Source organism: Balaenoptera acutorostrata, chromosome 4 (genome assembly GCF_949987535.1).
Source record: "Balaenoptera acutorostrata chromosome 4, mBalAcu1.1, whole genome shotgun sequence".
Taxonomy (NCBI): domain Eukaryota; kingdom Metazoa; phylum Chordata; class Mammalia; order Artiodactyla; family Balaenopteridae; genus Balaenoptera; species Balaenoptera acutorostrata.
This window is the reverse complement of record NC_080067.1, coordinates 72,246,774-72,264,292: the sequence shown is the minus strand read 5'-3', so window position 1 is coordinate 72,264,292 and position 17,519 is coordinate 72,246,774. Positions and strand designations below refer to the sequence as shown.

Here is a 17,519-nt window from a genome sequence, read left to right as displayed (position 1 = left end):
AAGAAATAAACTCAGAAGTCTTGAAAGATTGATACATTTGACAACCTAAAACTCAAAGACAGTAAAACATAGCATTATAAAGTTAAAAGAGATATGACAAATGGGAAAAAAAAATATTTGCAATATATATGGCAGAAACAGGACCAAGTTCTTTGATATATAAGGAGCTCTTACAAATCAGTGAGAGAAAAATCAATATCTCAATAGAAAAAAATATGGGCTATGATCAAAAATAGGCAGTTCACAGAAAAAGAAATAAAATTACTTTCTAACCTAAGAAAAACACCCTCAACTTCCTTCAAATTCTAGTGATGGAAATTAGAACAAAAATAAGACATCTTTCTTTATTTCCCTGGCAAAGAAGAAGAGTTTCATAACACACGATATTGGTGAGAGTGTGTGAAAAAGGACTCACACATTGAGGGAGCATGAACTGGCATCACCTGTTTAGAAGGCAATTTGGCAGTAGCTGTCAGTTGAAATTCACATGACTTTTGACTTAATAATTCCACTTGCAGAAATTTACATTACAGATACATTTGCACATATGCCCAAAGTCCTGTAGACAAGGATATTTATAGCAGCTTTGTTTGTAGTAGAAAAGATAAAAATAAATATCCATGAATGAGGGGCTGGATAAATAGATTAGACTTGAAATGGAATATTCTGCACTATTAAAAAGACTGAAGTTAATCTTTCCATGATTACATAATAAAGTCTCCAAGGTATATTTTTGGGTAAAATAGCTTGAGGCAGGACATTTTATGGTATGTGTACCCGCTGGGTAAAATAATTTGTGATAAATGTATGTGTATATCAATATTACAAATATGTGTAAATCCACACATATTCATACAAAGACATCTTTATTCTTATATATTTGCAGATTATTTCTCAAAAAAAAAAAGAATAAAACACATGAAACTGCTAACTATCACCTATGAAAATAATTCTGGAAAACTGAAAGTCTGGGTTAGGAGAGATATCCTGACAGTAAATAATTTTTTGCGATATTTAAATAGATGTTTACCACGTGCCTATATTATTGAAAAATCCACCAGTTCAAAAAGTCAGTAAACTAAATCAATCATTTCTAGCATCCATGAAAAGAGCAAATAGGAAATAGTTTTCTGATATGACATGCTTTATGTAAGGAAACCCAATCACTTGATCGGCCTATACTTTTTTCAGTATTTTAGAAAGATTTTTCAGCCAGGTGCTTAAAGAATGACAACAACAAAAGGTACCTGCCCTCAAAGAGCTCACAGTTCCACAGGCAGAGTTCACATTCAGAGGTTCAGAGGAAGGCAGCTGTCCTCCGGCTTAGATTTAAAATGTTGAAGAAAGTCAGTTCCTCCTGAGACCATAACAAGAATTTGCTCAGTTCAGCAACCCTCCTCTATAGACCTCATCAGGTCTCTTGGTAACTGTCAACCTCTCCGAGAGAGGTGATGTCCCCTCCTCCACTAAGCTTCCAGGAAAGATCCCAAAGAGACTTCTTTCAAGAAGTCCTATTAGCCATCTTGGGTTCTGTTCATTAAGCTTTGTAGAATAATTTCAATTCCCAAAGGCAATTGACAGCTGCTGGGGGTGAGGATGGCAGCAGGACCCCAAGAACAAGGCCCTCCAGCGGTTGCTGTTATAAAGCCACACTGGTGTATTTGGCTGCACCTCTCCCTGGAATGTTTCAGAGCTGGTTGACCCTACGTGGAAGGCATTACCCTTGTAGAAAAAGTTGCAGGAACATTGTACAGCCAGGAAGGGTAGAAATGGTCAGTTGCTTGGGGCTAGAAGCCACGGGTTAAAATGTCACGAATAAAGGCACCAAGGTGTCTAGAACCAGACTGCCTTAATTAAAAGTGCTGGGTGTCTTGCAGGTGACAGCACCCTGAGGAGACAGGGGGGTATTCAGACTTACCCCACAGATGGGAGTGGTACTGTATGGTGTTTACTCTACAGAACTTTTTCCCACCTTCATTCCTTTGGTTGCTCTCTCTTCCTTCTGCTTGCAATGTTCTTAAGCTTTTGTTTTTCTTCGGCTGACTCCTACCCCATGTCAAATATTGGCTCAAGCGCTTCTACAGGAAAGCTTCTCTGATCTCTGCCACAGAAATTAGGTTAAAACCGTTTCCTCCATGTCCCCACAGCTCTTTCCACTTTACATTCAACCACTGACTTGTCAGGTACTCATATTAAAGTACAAATGTACTTAAAATTGTATCCCTGGTGTCTGACGTAGAGTGGAAACTCAAGGATTGTTTGATGAATTCGGCTACAGTGTCACTGTTCTCCCCTGGATTCTCCCAGCTTACAGCACTGAACTGAACTTGGTGATTGTTTCCCCTGCCTGCCCCACACCCACTGCACCACTTTCCCGAGTCTAAGACATCATACTCACTTGTCCAGTGACATTGTAGGGAAGGAAAACTTGCCCAGGCAGATGCGATAGACAGCACTCAGGGGAATCCATTGCAACTGCACACAGCTGAGCATGATGAAGTCGTATTTGCAGATCAAGAGAGTCCTGTCTGTGACCAGCAAAATCCTCTCCTTCTCATTGTTCCAGCGGTCTATCCTGTAAAAAAACACCACACAGAAGAAAAGTCGTTTACATAATCTTTCCAAGTTGAAAATAATGGAATTGTCTGAAACATATCTACTGACACAGAAAATAATGAGGTTTGATCACCTCGGAAGAAAGAGAAGCTGAAGAATGCCATCCCTTCTCTCTCATTCCAGCCCCATGACTAAGGGAGGAGGGAGGTGGAGGATCACAGGGAAAGTTTTGTTTTGTTTGTTGGGGATTTTTTTTTGTTTTTTGGTTTTTTTGGCTGTGTTTAGTCTTGGTTGCTGCGCGCGGGCTTTCTCTAGTTGCGGCGAGCGGGGCTACTCTTTGTTGCGGAGCACGGGCTCTAGACACACGGGCTTCAGTAGTTGCGGCACGCGGGCTTCAGTAGTTGCGGCACGCAGGCTCAGTAGTTGTGTCTCGTGGGCTCTAGAACACAGGCTCAGTAGTTGTGGCGCACGGGCTTAGTTGCTCCATGGCATGTGGGATCTTCCTGGACCAGGGCTCGAACCTGTGTTCCCTGCATTGGCAGGTGGATTCTTAACCACTGCACCACCAGGGAAGTCCACAGGGAGAGGTTTTATGGCCACAGAGCTCAGAGATGATTAGCCTTGACAGGATCCATTAGGGGAATAGCAAGACTGTATCATGTTGGCAGTCAACTAATTCATGCTCCTCCATGTCTTCCCAGTTCTCTAGAAAACCTTCATGGAGCACATCTTCCTCAAAGCACACCAAAAATAATCTTTGGTCTAACTCAATCTGGATGACTCACTAGGCATTAGTTTATTCTAATCTCCAAAGGTCGCATTGCTGACTGAAGATAAAATGGAGACTTGAATATAGGTCCAGTGACCTCCACCCAAGCCATCACTATTTCAAGCTCATTCTATCATTTTCTTATGGTAGAAATACAGTGAAACAAGTGAAGTGAGATTCTTACAAACCAAAGACAAAGCAGACACTGGATAAGTGTTTACTGAATTGATTTGCTTCAGATTTGAGAGCCTTTCAGGGTATGCATGGAAAATTCTGAGAGTTAAGAATCTCTCCAACAGAGAGAACAGAGAGATACAGAAGCAATGGCTTCTGGTTAAAAGAAAGTGAGCATGGTCTGAAATTCTTCTCACTCTCAACGCTTTTGTTGTCTGTCGGCCACAGCCTTTGTATATAGCACTGCATGACTTGTATGATAACTGTTTCAGTACATGTTTTGTCTTCCCGAAGAGACAGAAAAGGATGATTTGTGACTGATTCATATCTGAATCCCCACTACACAGAATCCATCTAATGTAAAGATTGGGACTGGGCACCCTGCTCCCATCCATTCTCACATAGTAACCAGAGTGCTATTCTTCAGATACAAAAGGAACGATGTTCCTCCCCTGTTCACTCTATTAAATGACATCTTTTTGATTTCAGAATCAAATCCAAGTTACATAACATGGACTACAGGTCCCTGTATGGTCTGGCCTCTGCCCAGCACCATCTCATAGCAGGCTGAGAAAACTCATTGTTCAAGTCATGGTTCAAATGCCTCATTCAAAGAAGATTTCTTAAACTCCTATATAAACTTGTCCCCCTATTACATTTTCTCAAAGCTTTCTGATCCTTTTCCATTTTCAGCACCTCTCATAGTTTGTAAGAAGGAATGATATGTTAAAAGTTTAGTAACTGGTACCACGTGAACACTGACAAATCAGAATGGACACCAAAGTACAGAGGGTAGGGCAATGCCCGTGAGTGTTGTCTGAGGATCATCCCTATGTGTGTGTGTGTGTGTGTGTGTGTGTGTCTGTGTCTGTGTGTGTGTGTGTTCCATGAGGGCTGTGACTGTGCCTGCGGGGCTATTTACTCTGTTCCTGTCAAATAGCCTGCTCTAAATAAATATCTGTTGAGTGGTAAAGGAGTGTCAATCATAATCATTTTGGAGGCCTTTGGGTTGGGAGAGTATGGGGGTGAAAACTTCCAGCTAACTAACTCTGTAAGATTGGCTATTGAGCCTGTCTGTAGCTTACGTTCCTTATCTGTGAAATGGAGGCAGTACTCATCTCCTAAGTTTAGGGAGAGGATTAAGGGACATGATTCTCAATCGGTGGTATGTAAATGAGCTGTTACTATCATTGTCAGGGACCTAAGTGACTAAGTGACTTTGGGTAACCCCAATATATGCCATTCCTCAATGTAGTCTAAAGACAAGCGGGACAAAATTAAAAGTTTAATCAATAGGAAGAGGAACAGGAGGAGACATGAAGGAGAGAAAAAGGGAGATGAAGGAGGAAGAAATAGGGAGAAATAGAAGGAAGGAAAGAAAGATGAGATCATGCCTTATTATATGCCTGCCATTATGCATGTACAAGTATTAGCTCTACATCTCCGCACCACCCTTTGAAGAAAGTCACTCAGCTAGAATGTGGTAGTAGTGTTAGTGATGTAGGGTCAAGAGATTTGGTTTAAATCTTGGTCCTCTGGTCTCCATCCACTCTAACAATGCTGCAATACCCAACTTCTACTCCACCAAGAGAAGGAAAGAATTCTTGATAATCTGTTTAACATTCTCCGTCTTAGTCAGAAAGAGACGAGGATTCTGAAATGTTTTATCAGATATCTACATAAATTTCTCTAAATAGATTGTATCTACTTAGCAGCAAGTTATAAGCTGCCGCCTAATAAACCAGACTTGTTTTTAGTCTAAAAAAAATCCTCAGATTTTAGTTTAATGGTTTTACTGAAAATGTCAGCACTCCATAATGAGTTTTATTTTAAAAGGTAAAGGATGGATTCAGGAAAAAAAAAAAGAGAGAGAGAGAATTCTTTTTAGGAACGGAGTGCTCTGCTGCAACACAGACTCTGCATAATTTACGTGTTGGAGAAGTCTGAATCCAAGTAAACACACAGGCTTATACATAGTTTGGGGCCACCATCTCTGGCTTCTGGGTGGTATATTTATTTATTTAGACTTCAATCACACCTTACTTCCCAGAGAACTCTTGGAGAAAACATTGAATTTTATATTCCTAATATTAATATAAGTTTGGCGGTAATATTCAGAACAAATATAGGAGTAGGAATAACAATAACATATTGTGTTTGTGCAGTCCACGGACATTCACAGAGCTCTTGAATATCAATGCTTTTGTTTAATCCTCCCAACAATCTTTTGGACTAAAAGCTATTACCCTCATTTTAAAGATAAGAAGCTAAGGTCCAGAGACCCTTAAAATGACGTGCCCAATGCTTTACACCTAGCAAGCAGTAGTTCAAGGCCCTGAAATAAGTATGGAGACAGCAAATCCAGGCATAGTGTTGGCTTCCTCCATGGGACCACTCACCCCCAAATAGAGGACCCTTCAGTGTGGTGTGCAAGTGTGGTAAGAGCTATCTCTGGAAGGAGCTGATGTGATGATCTATACCACTCCTGAAATTGTTCTCTCTGGGAAACAAAGCAAACACCTATGACTGTCCCCTCCAAACTTTGACCCCTTCCAGTGTTCCTATCTTGGGGGAAAACCCTTCTTCCATCTGGTTATGTATACTAGAGACTTAGGAGTCTTTCGGGACGCATCCTATTTCTTCACCTCACATGCCAAGTCCTAAACATTCTACTCCCCAGACATCTCTCAAAACCATCCACTTCTCTCCATCTCGACTTTCACTATCTTAATCCAGTCTTCCCACATCTCCTGCCTGGACTCTTGCAGTCCCCTTCTCATTGGGCTTGGGCCACTAGCCACCTGGACCTGGTTTATCTACATACACTTTAGTTCCCTCCCAGCCTCATACCATACTGCAATGAGGTAGACCTTTTTAAAAACAAATCTGGGGCTTCCCTGGTGGCGCAGTGGTTAGGAATGTACCTGCCAATGCGGGGGACATGGGTTTGAGCCCTGGTCCAGGAAGATCCCACATGCCGCAGAGCAACTAAGCCCGTGCACCACAACTACTGAGCCTGCGTTCTAGAGCCCATGAGCCACAACTACTGAGCCCATGTGCTGCAACTACTGGAGCCCACACACCTAGAGCCCGTGCTCCACAACAAGAGAAGCCACCTCAATGAGAAGCCCGCGCACCGCAACGAAGAGTAGCCCCCGCTCTCTGCAACTAGAGAAAGCCCGCACGCAGCAACGAAGACCCAAAACAGCCAAAAGTAAATAAATAAATAAAACCAAATCTGTCTGTCCTTTACCTCCCAACCCTGGCTTCAAACACTTCAACAGTTCCCCATAGCTCTTACAAGAAATGACAATTTTCACCCGGTCTAAGAGGCTCTGTAGGGTCAGGCCTTACTTATTTCTTCAACGACATTTCAGGCCTCTGCACTCCCTTCTCTTTGATCTTCTTTCAGTTTCTTGGACTCACTACGCCCACTCCTGCTGAAGGGACTTTGCACGTGCTGTTCCCTCTGCCGGTCATGTTCTTCCTGATCTTCTTTACTTAACTAACTCCTATAGTGCTGAGCTCAATTACTCCTTACTCTGGAAAGCTTTCCCAGACCTCCATGACTACTTCTCTTCTTTCTAATATATACTTTCATAGAACTTCACATCTCTCCTTCACAGCACTTCTCCCAGATGCAATTTTATAGTTATTTCTGTGATTACCTAATTCATGTCAGTCTTCTCTCCTATACTGTAAACATCACAAAGAGAGAGTCAGTTCTTAGCATTGTGTCGCCACGGTAGTAGGTGTCCAAAAAATATTTCTGAAATGAATTGGTGAAGAATTAACAATTCTTGTGCAGTGCAACCTGTATGCTTTGCCTCATGCTGTTTGAAGAATCCTATCCTCAATTGTACCCATTGAAATACTCCCCCGTAAAATAGTACATTTTCAAAAAAAAAAAAAACAAAAAACAGTAACATTGGGAAAATGTTCATACCAAAAGAGTGAGAAAGAGCAGGATACAAAATGGTACCTTCAGTGTACTTCCAATTTTGTAACAACAGCAAAATATATAGATCAAAATGTTAACACTGATTGTATCTGAGTGGTGGGATTTCAAGTGACTTTCATTTGTTCTCATGCTTTTGTTAGCCAAAGTTTATTTTTTTATGATAAACTTTCTACTTTTATGATAAAAGAGATATATCTTTTAAAATTTTTATTGAAATACAGTTGATTTACAATGTTGTGCTAGTTTCAGGTATACAGCAAAGTGATTCAGCCATACATGCATATATAAATATATATATTCTTTTTTTACATTCTCCTCCTTCATAGGTTACCAAAAGATATTGAGTATAGTCCCCTGAACCATACAGCAGGTCCCTGTGGGCTATTCATTTTATATATGGTAGTGTGTGTATTTTAACCCCAAACTCCTAATTTATCCCCTTCCCACTATCCCCTTTGGTAACCATAAGTTTGTTTTCTATGTCTGTGAGTCTATTTCTGTTTTGTAAATAAGTTCATTTGTATCTTTTATTTTTTTTAGATTTCACATATAAGTTATATCATATGATATTTGTCTTTGCTTGCTTAGTATGACAATCTCTAGGTCCACCCATGTTGCTGCAAATGGCGTGAATTCATTCTTTTTTATGGCTGGGTAATATTAAAAGGGATATTTTTTAAATAAAAAAATCACCTAACCTTCAGGCTCCCAGCTTAAATGCTATCTGTTTAATGGCAACTTCCCCTCACCTCCCTCGCCCCCAAGTAGATACCATCTCTCTTTCCTTTAAATACACACAGCCTTTATCAAGGTTTCAGTTGTGGCCTTAGTCACAATTTTCTGTACTTGTCCTTTCATTCCCCACACACATGATGGAAGACCCTATGGTGTAGAGACAGTGACTGAGCCATATCTGGGTCCCCTCACTGTGCCCAGCACAGAGCCAAAGAGAGAGCAAGGTATTAGTAAAGGAACAGAGCATGGAATAAAAAATTAGAATCATAAGACTCATCCCCACAGTGATGAGAGCCTGTCTCTCCTGGCAGAGAATCTGCTACATTCTCCTACCACTGCTGTTCCTCAGCACTAGCTGCATTTCCCCTCTTTGATGGGGAAGGGGCCTAGACCTCCTGGTGGAAACAGGGAACCTAGTTGCTCCAGATTTGCAGTTTCCTGGTACTACAACAGTTTGGCCAGCAGAGGGCAAGAGCGAACCAGCAATGACAGGTGGGACCCATCTGAGCAAGTTTCCAGGACCCCCACCCCATTACTCAAACCATCCCAGATGCTTTGCCAGTCGCCCCAGCCCTACTCCTAACAATACCCTCAGTTGCTCTTTTAAGGCCATGTCAAGTCAGTTTACGGTTTGGAAATGATTTTTCTCCCCCAAATATTTTCTTCTAATATGATTCCCCCAAATATGCACACACATGCATGCACATGCACACGCATACACACACACACACACACACACACACACACACGCACACACCACTAAGACATCGTCCCTGATATTGAATAGAGTGATTATACCTGATTTACAAATCAATCTTCTTTCCTGTGCCCCTCTAGCCTCTTAGAATAATCAGCCCTTGAAAGAGGAAGCAGCTTCTTGGCTAGCCAGGAATCAGCAACTCAGGAGAAAAACACTGAATCATTCATTCCACACATATTCCCTGAGCACCCACTGGGTTCCAGGTCCTGAAGAGAATCCAGTTTGGGTTTGCAATTCAAACACAAACAGATGAAAAATGCATGGCATTGAAGCAAAGCAATTTGCCTCCCCCTGAGTTAAGTGAAGTCTTATAAAACCTTTAGCTAAATAACCCACATGCAATTCTTTCAGTCATTTGGTTAATCTCTCCCTGGGCCTGTCCAATGTGTATAGGGGACCCTCCAAGTAAACACAGTATTCTAATAAAAACCCGATGTCCACAAACCTTCCCTGTTCCCTTCCCCTGACTTGACTTCCTGTGGTTCATTTTTTTCCCACTACCCCATGCAGCCAGCCATGTAACTGGCCCTGCGCTTAGCTACTGGGAATACTGAGAAAAGCATTCAACTCTTAAGGAATACACAGTTCTCTAAGAAGTGAGGTGAAATCACCTAAGGAAGAGTTAATGGGTATGATGAGACTGGATAATGATAACACAAGTCCACAGAGTCAGGTGTCTGGATTCCCAGCCCATTGCCCACAGGGCTGAGGAAAAGGAACCCTAGGTGTCTATTTGATGTCTTTAAAGAAGACTCTCTTATCAGCTTTTCATTTCCTGCTGTATGGTGAAGATCTCAGTGTTGGAAAAGCACAAGTTGCAAAGTACGGATAATTCTCTGGAGGTACACTAAAAAGGCCTCAGGAATATTTATTCATTTCTCCAACACGTCTTTAACATGTACCACTCACTATAGGGCAAAGTGTCCCCATAAAATATGGACAAGGATGAACCTGGAAACATCCACTTTTGTATCCACAGAACACGTTTTGCCTGAGTAAGAGAAGTCCTACCATGACATTTCATATTGCTCCAGTTGAGTGCAGAAAAAAACAATGGTCAATTTTACCCCTGGAAAACAAAGTCCGCAAGATGGGATCCATCACGTTTTATGAAACAGCAAGGAAGCCAGCATGACCAAAGCAAAAGAAACAAGGAGGAGAGTGGAAGGAGATTTAAGCAGAAGCCAAATCTGAAATAACCACAATTTCTTTGCAATTTGAGAATGTTTTCACATTAAATGGCTATTATCCCCACTTCACAGGTGGAGGAACCAAGTCTTAATAAAGTGACGTGCATCTAGTACCACTGACAGAGCCATGGTGAGAATCCAGCGCTTCTGACACCCCCAGCCCAGGCCATATACATTCCATCTAGCTGCTTCTCCCACTTACCTTCCCTGTGCAGCAGGCATTTGGCCTCTCTCTACCACAGTACCATCAGTAAGAGGATATTTTAAAAGCTACACAAAAGAGAAGACTCTGGGCACACCCCATCCTTCTCTCTTTCTCACAAAACAACTGAATAGCTGTTGCATAGCTACTGGGCACACCAGGCACTAACAAGAGGCCCATCCCCGAGGGGCTCTCTCCTCCCTGCCTCCCCCAAATTCACTTTAGGGGATTCACTTGATCAGAAGCCAAAGAAGCGGCAGGAGAACAAGGACTAATTTTGAGGAGGCAACAAGAGGGAAGAACAGAGGGATGAGATACAACAAATGCTCACATCTTGCCACCTCCCTTGTTTTATTCTTTTAAGTGGGAGAGATATTTGCTTACTGTACTGTGTTAGTTACATCTCCTTGGGTACAGGAGACACAGCCCACATCAGGCAAGTCCAAGAAGAGGAGATGTGTTATAAAAATACTCTGAGGAATCCCACAGAAATCTACAAACAGGAACCATAGCACAGTTGGGATTTAGGAAACCTAGAAAGTCACAAGGAATTAAATTTACTCTCTAGGGGCTGTCTCTCTCATGATGTCTGTGTATCCCTCTATGCATCTCATCTGTTTCCTCTCGACTGATGTGCTCCTTGTGCTTACTGCCAGTGTTTGCTGCTCTTTAATTCCACCTTGCCTATGACCTTATTGTTTCCTTAGTCCTGACTATACATGAATTTGCAGAATCTGCTCTCGTAGCTAACTGGCTTCTGTTGTCCTAAATCTCCCAGTTCAGACTCTCAAGATAAGGGATTCTGTTAGCCCAAATCATTCCTCTGAGTTGTCTTTCTGAGTCTCACATCAGCTAACTGATTAGCCCCCATTTGTCCTATCAGCTCTGGCCAGGGGCTGAAGTTATATAGTAGAAAATAGGATTTGCCAGTGAGAAACACTTTATTCTTTTTTAGAATTGTTTTAACTATTCTAATTCCTTTGTCTTTCCATAAAAATTTTAGAATAGTGAGTTCCCTGGTGGTACAGTGGTTAAGAGTCCGCCTGCCAATGCAGGGGACACGGGTTTGAGCCCTGGTCCGGGAAGATCCCACATGCCACGGAGCAACTAAGCCCTTGTGCCACAACTACTGAGCCTGCACTCTAGAGCCCACGAACCACAACTACTGACACTGCATGCCACAACTACTGAAGCCCTCGCACCTAGAGCCCATGCTCCACAACAAGAGAAGCCACCGCAGTGAGAAGCATGTGCACCACAACTAGAGAAAGCCCGCGTGCAGCAACGAAGACCCAATGCAACCATAAATAAATAAATAAATAAATATTAAAAAAATAAAATAAAACAGGCAAACTGAAAAAAAATTTTTAGAATAGTTTTGTCCATACCTACAAAAATCTTGCTGAGATTGAAAGGAATTATGTTTAACCTGTATGTCAAATTTGTGGAAAATTGACATCTTTACTATATTGATTCTTCCAATCTATGAACATGGGATTTAGATCTTTCTTTCTTTCATCAGCAGTTTGTAGCTTTCAGTGTGTAAGTCCTATACATATTTTGTTAGATTTACACTTAAATATTTTTCTTTTTTTGAGTGATTATAAATGTTATTATATTTTTGTTTTTACCTCCTCAATGCTAGTGTATAGAAATATAATTGATTTTTTGATTTTTTTTAATTATTACTAAAATATTTTTTGTATGTTTATCATGTACCCTGGAAACTTGCTAAACTCATCTAAATAGTTCTGGAAACTTTTTGGTAGATTCCTTGGAATTTTCTACATAGACTATCACGCCATCTACAATTAGGAACAGTTTTTATTCCTTCCTGTTTGACCTGTATGCATTTTATTTACTTTTCTTGCCTTGTTACACTGTCTAGAACCTCCAGGAGTATGTTGAATATTGGTAGTGAGAGTGGACACCTGCCTTGTTCCCAATTTTAGGGGGAAAACATTGTCTTTTCCCAACAGCATGATGTTAATTATAGGTTTTATGTAGATGTTCTTTATCAAACTGAAAAGGTTCCTCTCTGTTATTTTCTGAGGGTTTTTTGTCATGAATGGGTACGTTGAATTTTGTCAAATGCTTTTTCTGCATCTATTGATCTGATCATATGATTTTTCTTCTTTAGCCTCTTAATATGGTGGATTACATTGATTAATTTTCTAATATTGAACTAGCCTTGCATCCCTGGAATAAACCCCACTTGGTCATGGTATATAATTATTTTTTTATATTGTTGAATTCTACTTGCCAATGTTTTGTTAAGAATTTTTAAATCTATATTCATGAGGGTTATTGGTCTGTAGTTTTATTTTTGTACTGTCTTTGTCTGGATTTAGTATCAAGTTAATACTGGCTTCATAGAATGAGCTGGGAAGTATTCCTTTCTCTTCTATTTTCTGGAAAAGATTATGTAAATTGGTGTTCATTCTTCTCTAAACGCTTAATAGAATCCTACAGTGGAACCATCCAGGCCTAGATATTTCTTTTGGGGAAGGTTTTAATTACAAATTTAATTTCCTAATTGTTATAAGGCTACTTAAATTATCTATTTCATCTTGGGTGTGTGTATTGAGGAAAGGGTTCATTTCAGCTAAGTTGTCAAATTTATGTGTGTAGAGTTGTTGGCTATAATTCCTCATTATCTCTCTGGTGTTTGTCAGGTCTGTGTGATACCCCCTGTTTTATTCCTAATATTCGTAATTTATGACTTTTTTTTTTTTTGGGTCATCCTTGCTAGCAGTTTGTCAACTTTATTGAAATTTTCAGAGAACCAGCTTTTTGCTTCTTTAATTTTTCCTATTGTTTTTGTTTTTTATTAACTTCTACTTTTATCTTTATTACTTCTTTCCTTCTCAGCTTTGGGTTTGTTCTCCTTTTTGTAATTTCTTGAAGCTGAAGCTTATACTATTGACTTAGGATGTTTCTTCAACTGATTTGAGCACTTTTCCTTTAATGCTATAAATTTCTTTCTCGGGACTGCTTCAGCTGTATCCCACACAGCTATGGATATGTTTTATCTTTATTTGCATTCCATTCAATGAACTTTTAAATTTCTTTGAAACTCTCTCTTTGACCTCAGGATTATCTACCCATATTTAGAAGTATGTTGTTCTGTTTCCAAACATTTAGTATTTTTCTGCTATCTTTCTATTATTGATTTCTTGTTTGATTCCACTGTAATCAGAGAACATACCCTGTATGATTTCAATTCTTTTAAATTTGGTGAGGTTTGCTTTGTAGTGCAAGATATGGTGGGTCTTGGTATATGTTCTGTGGGTGTTTGAAAAGAACATGTATTCTGCTGCTACTTGGTGGAGTGTTCTATAAATGCTGATTGGGTCATAGTGTTGTTAAGTTCTTCTAAATCCTTGCTGAATTTTTGCCCATTTTTTAATAACAATTATTGAAAGAATGGTCTTGAAGTCTCCGACTGTAATCATGGATTTGTCTATTTCTCCTTTCAGTTCTATCAGTTTCATTTCAAAAATTTTGCAGCTCTATTATTTGGTGCATACACATATAAGATTTCTCTGTCTTCTTGGATGAAAGGATTGACCCTTTCATCATTATACAGTTTCCTCTCAATTTCCCTGGTAATTTTCCTTGCTCAGAAGATTACATTTTTACTAATTCACATAGCACAGCATTTCAGAAGCCACAGCAATTCTTAAACTTGGTAGTTCTTTCTATTGAACATACTAGTGGAAGCAGAGGCTCTTTTCTCTTCACATTGATTACTCTTCACAAACCCAACCTACTTTCCCTACAACAAGGCATTTTGGGATAACCTAGGGACCCAATAGAGTGGAGACAATTTCCTCTTTGTGTATCAGGCAGCACATTTATTCATAAGAGACTATAATAGTTGTCTGTATAACAGCTGTAGTGACCTAAATGTGTTGATAGCCTCAATATTAAGGTTGAGGTCTTATTTGTTTTCTTTAATAAACCACACATTGGCAGTCCCCTAAATAATCAAGACTAAGTTTAAATTATTGGGCAATTATTTCCAGAATCTATTGCCTTTCTAATAATGTCAACACGCTATTTAACTCAAGACAGAAATGCCTATATAGTGGTCATGAAGGAAACATAAAGGCAGTGGTGTGCTGTAAATGGTAAACACATTCTAAAGTAACAATAATGATAATGATGATGCCCTGATTTTATTTCCTTGGTATAAATTCTCCTGTCATGACTGATTTCAAGATCCCAAGGTGAGGTCACTGGACCTGGAATTGGAAGAGATGCACACAGCTGGCCATCATGAGTGGGAGAGCCGAGCACACACCACTGCATCAGGGAATGAAGTGGGGCCAGTGTAAGACAATGGGAAGTGACAAGGTGTTGGCAAACTGGAAGCACATACCTTAACTAAAAACATTCAAATTCAAATTTTGAAAAATACTTAGCAGGGTGGAAATGGCTTATGGATCTCCAATTTGTGACTCAAGAAAAAAATTTGATCCATGCTCCTTAGCCTGGCGTTCAAAATTCTTTCCTTTCTGGCTCCCTTCTGCCTTTCCAACTTCTTTCTAGTTCTCTGACTCTTGCTCACTAATCCAGCCACAGAGAACTGTCTGTGGTTCCCTGATCCTGTCTCAGTTACTCTGCACAGATTCTTCCCTCTTCCTGAGATGTTCTTTCCCATAATATCTTATTTGGAAATTTCTCTTCCTCCCTTAATCCTGGATATCCCCTTGACCTATGTCTACAATGCAGACACACTGAGTTCTGAGCTCTCACAGAATAATTTGTAGGACTGTGTATCAGCAAGTATCATATTATGCTGTGACTTCCTTTACATGTCCTCCTTCCCCGCAAGACTGAGAGTTCCTTGAAGAGAGAAATTTTGTCTTACTTGTTTCTGTATTTTCGTCATTTAGGGCAGAGTCTGGCTTATGTAAGGAGCTCAGTAAACACATAAATGGTTGTATAAATGGGTGAATATTATTAATAATAATAATAGTTATTATCATTATAAAAGCAAACACTTAGGTGGCACATACTATGTGGCAAAAATTGGTATAAGCATTGTATATATTTTAAATAATTTAATTCTTAAATTAATATCCCTCTTTACATAGCCATTTTATAAATGATAAAACTGAGGCCAAGAGGATGTAAGAGACTTACATACCAAGGTCACATAGCTAATAAGTGATGGAGCTGGGCATTTAGCTTCATTAGACCTTTTTTCACCACTTGGCTCTTCCTGACCCCTCCTTAACTCATAGCAGTCTTGGGAAAACAAACACTTCCAAGTACGTTTGTGACTGTAGTATCTAAATGTCCTCACTATCCTGTAATTCAGGTTACTTAGGGACCATTAGCTATCTGGATGAGGCTGTTGCCATGGAGGAATTTATAGAGAAAAGCAATGTGTTTAATTAAGTGGTTGTCGAAAACACCCACCCAGAATAAATGGATTCTGGCAACAGAGGTGCCTTTGTTGCTGCCAGAGTCCTGCCACAGGTCATTAACATCTTGATAGATTTGAGGCATTTTCAGCCTGAGTGCTTTCACCCAAGGATGGGGGAAGTCTCGTTGAGCTTTGAGCTGCTTGGAGGCCCAGGGTAATAGAGGCAGGACTCGATGGATGGACCCTGCTAATGTCAGTGAAGGGCTTCAAGCAATAGATGGCTCTATCAGAATTAGATGCAAGTCAAGTCCATGATCAGTTCTCAGCCCCTACCAAATGCCAGACACTATACTAAGTACTGGCAGGTGGGCAGAGATGGGCTTGGACAAAGGTGACTCCGAATCAGGCCCTGACTTAAGGAATGCTTTCCTCACAATGTACACAATGAACTATATTATGTTGTATAAGGTGAGCACAGAGACGGGAGAGAAGATTATTCTGGTTGAATTAATATGGAAAGGCTTTATAGGCATAGTGTCCCTGAAGGACAGGAAATGTCTGGATGAACAGGAAGGAGAGAGAACATACCAAATAGAGCAAATTGGATGAGTACAATCATGAAGCCAAGGTATTGTGTCAGGAATTTCGGGGGAACAGCAGGCAATTCAATTTGACTGGTAGAATTTGTTAAAGGGCATAATGGTAAGTAAGGTTAGAAAGGGAAATTCGGTCCATGACATGTAGGGTCTTAAAGATGCAACAGAAGAGTATATAGGCAGTGAGAATCCACTGATATCCTCAGAGCATGAGCATGAGAGTGATCTAGACCGGTGCTTCTCAAACTTTAATGATAGAAATCAACTAGAGATCCTATGAAAATGCAGACTCAGGTTTAGTATGACTGGGGTGGGTCCTGAGGGTCGGCATTGCTAACAAGCTCCTAGGTGATGCTGCTGCTGCTGATTCCAAGACCACACTTTGAGTAGCAAAGTCTAGAATAAATGAAAGTATGTAAAAATGAGTGGGGTTGGGTAGGAGATACATTTCAGGTTGTTAATTTGCATATTACATTTATTATTCATGACTAAAATGTTTAGCAGTCCCTGATTCCTCAGTTTACTTGGGGTTTTTGTTTTGTGTGTGTCTTTATTTTTTAAATTATTAGTAGCAGTGTTTTTCATTACAAAAGTAGTTCAGCATTCCTAATTATACTGTAACAAGATAAAGTATGATTGACCTTAGCCCATCAACAGCAGCCACCATTCCCTACAAGTATCTGACTTTTTACTTGATTCTGGGAAAAGACTAAATAAAGTCAAACGGACAACACAAGGCCAGAAAGATCTGGAGAGGAAAAGAGGAAAAGGTCTCTGAACCTGCCCAAGGAATCACTGTCCTCCTCCCTGCAAACAATAGACAATCAATGAAGAAACCAGACACAGGCACAAAGATCATTTAACCAATTTAAACCGTGGTGATGGCTGTGTCGGGAGATGAAAAAAATCACAAAAGGCAGCGAGAGCAGTACAGTGAGAAGACAACTGGGCTGAGAGAGAGGTCCCGAGAAGTCAAGCCGTCCTGTGACCCTTAATAAGTGGTTGCCCTTAGATAGGTCGTTTAATCTCTGGGTTTCTTCAACCAGAAAATAAAGCCAATAGTTCCTCCTTGCCTCCTCCCCTGGGTCTGTTTGAAGATCAAATGTGAGTGCAAGTGTGAAAGCAAACACAGGCATTGCTTTGGGGATCAGTGAACTCCAGTGGCACCCTGTGCCTGGGAAATCGTTCGGTCTCCTGTG

The 17,519-nt window shown here is 40.3% G+C and overlaps 1 protein-coding gene across 1 annotated transcript in view; it reads right to left on the bottom strand.

The window, feature by feature from the left end:
- Nucleotides 1–17,519, bottom strand: part of TPRG1 (tumor protein p63 regulated 1) — a 111,271-nt gene that overhangs the window by 70,740 nt on the left and 23,012 nt on the right. The window contains 1 exon segment of the mRNA XM_007195223.1: nt 2,399–2,575. Coding sequence (XP_007195285.1) covers nt 2,399–2,575 — 177 coding nt within the window.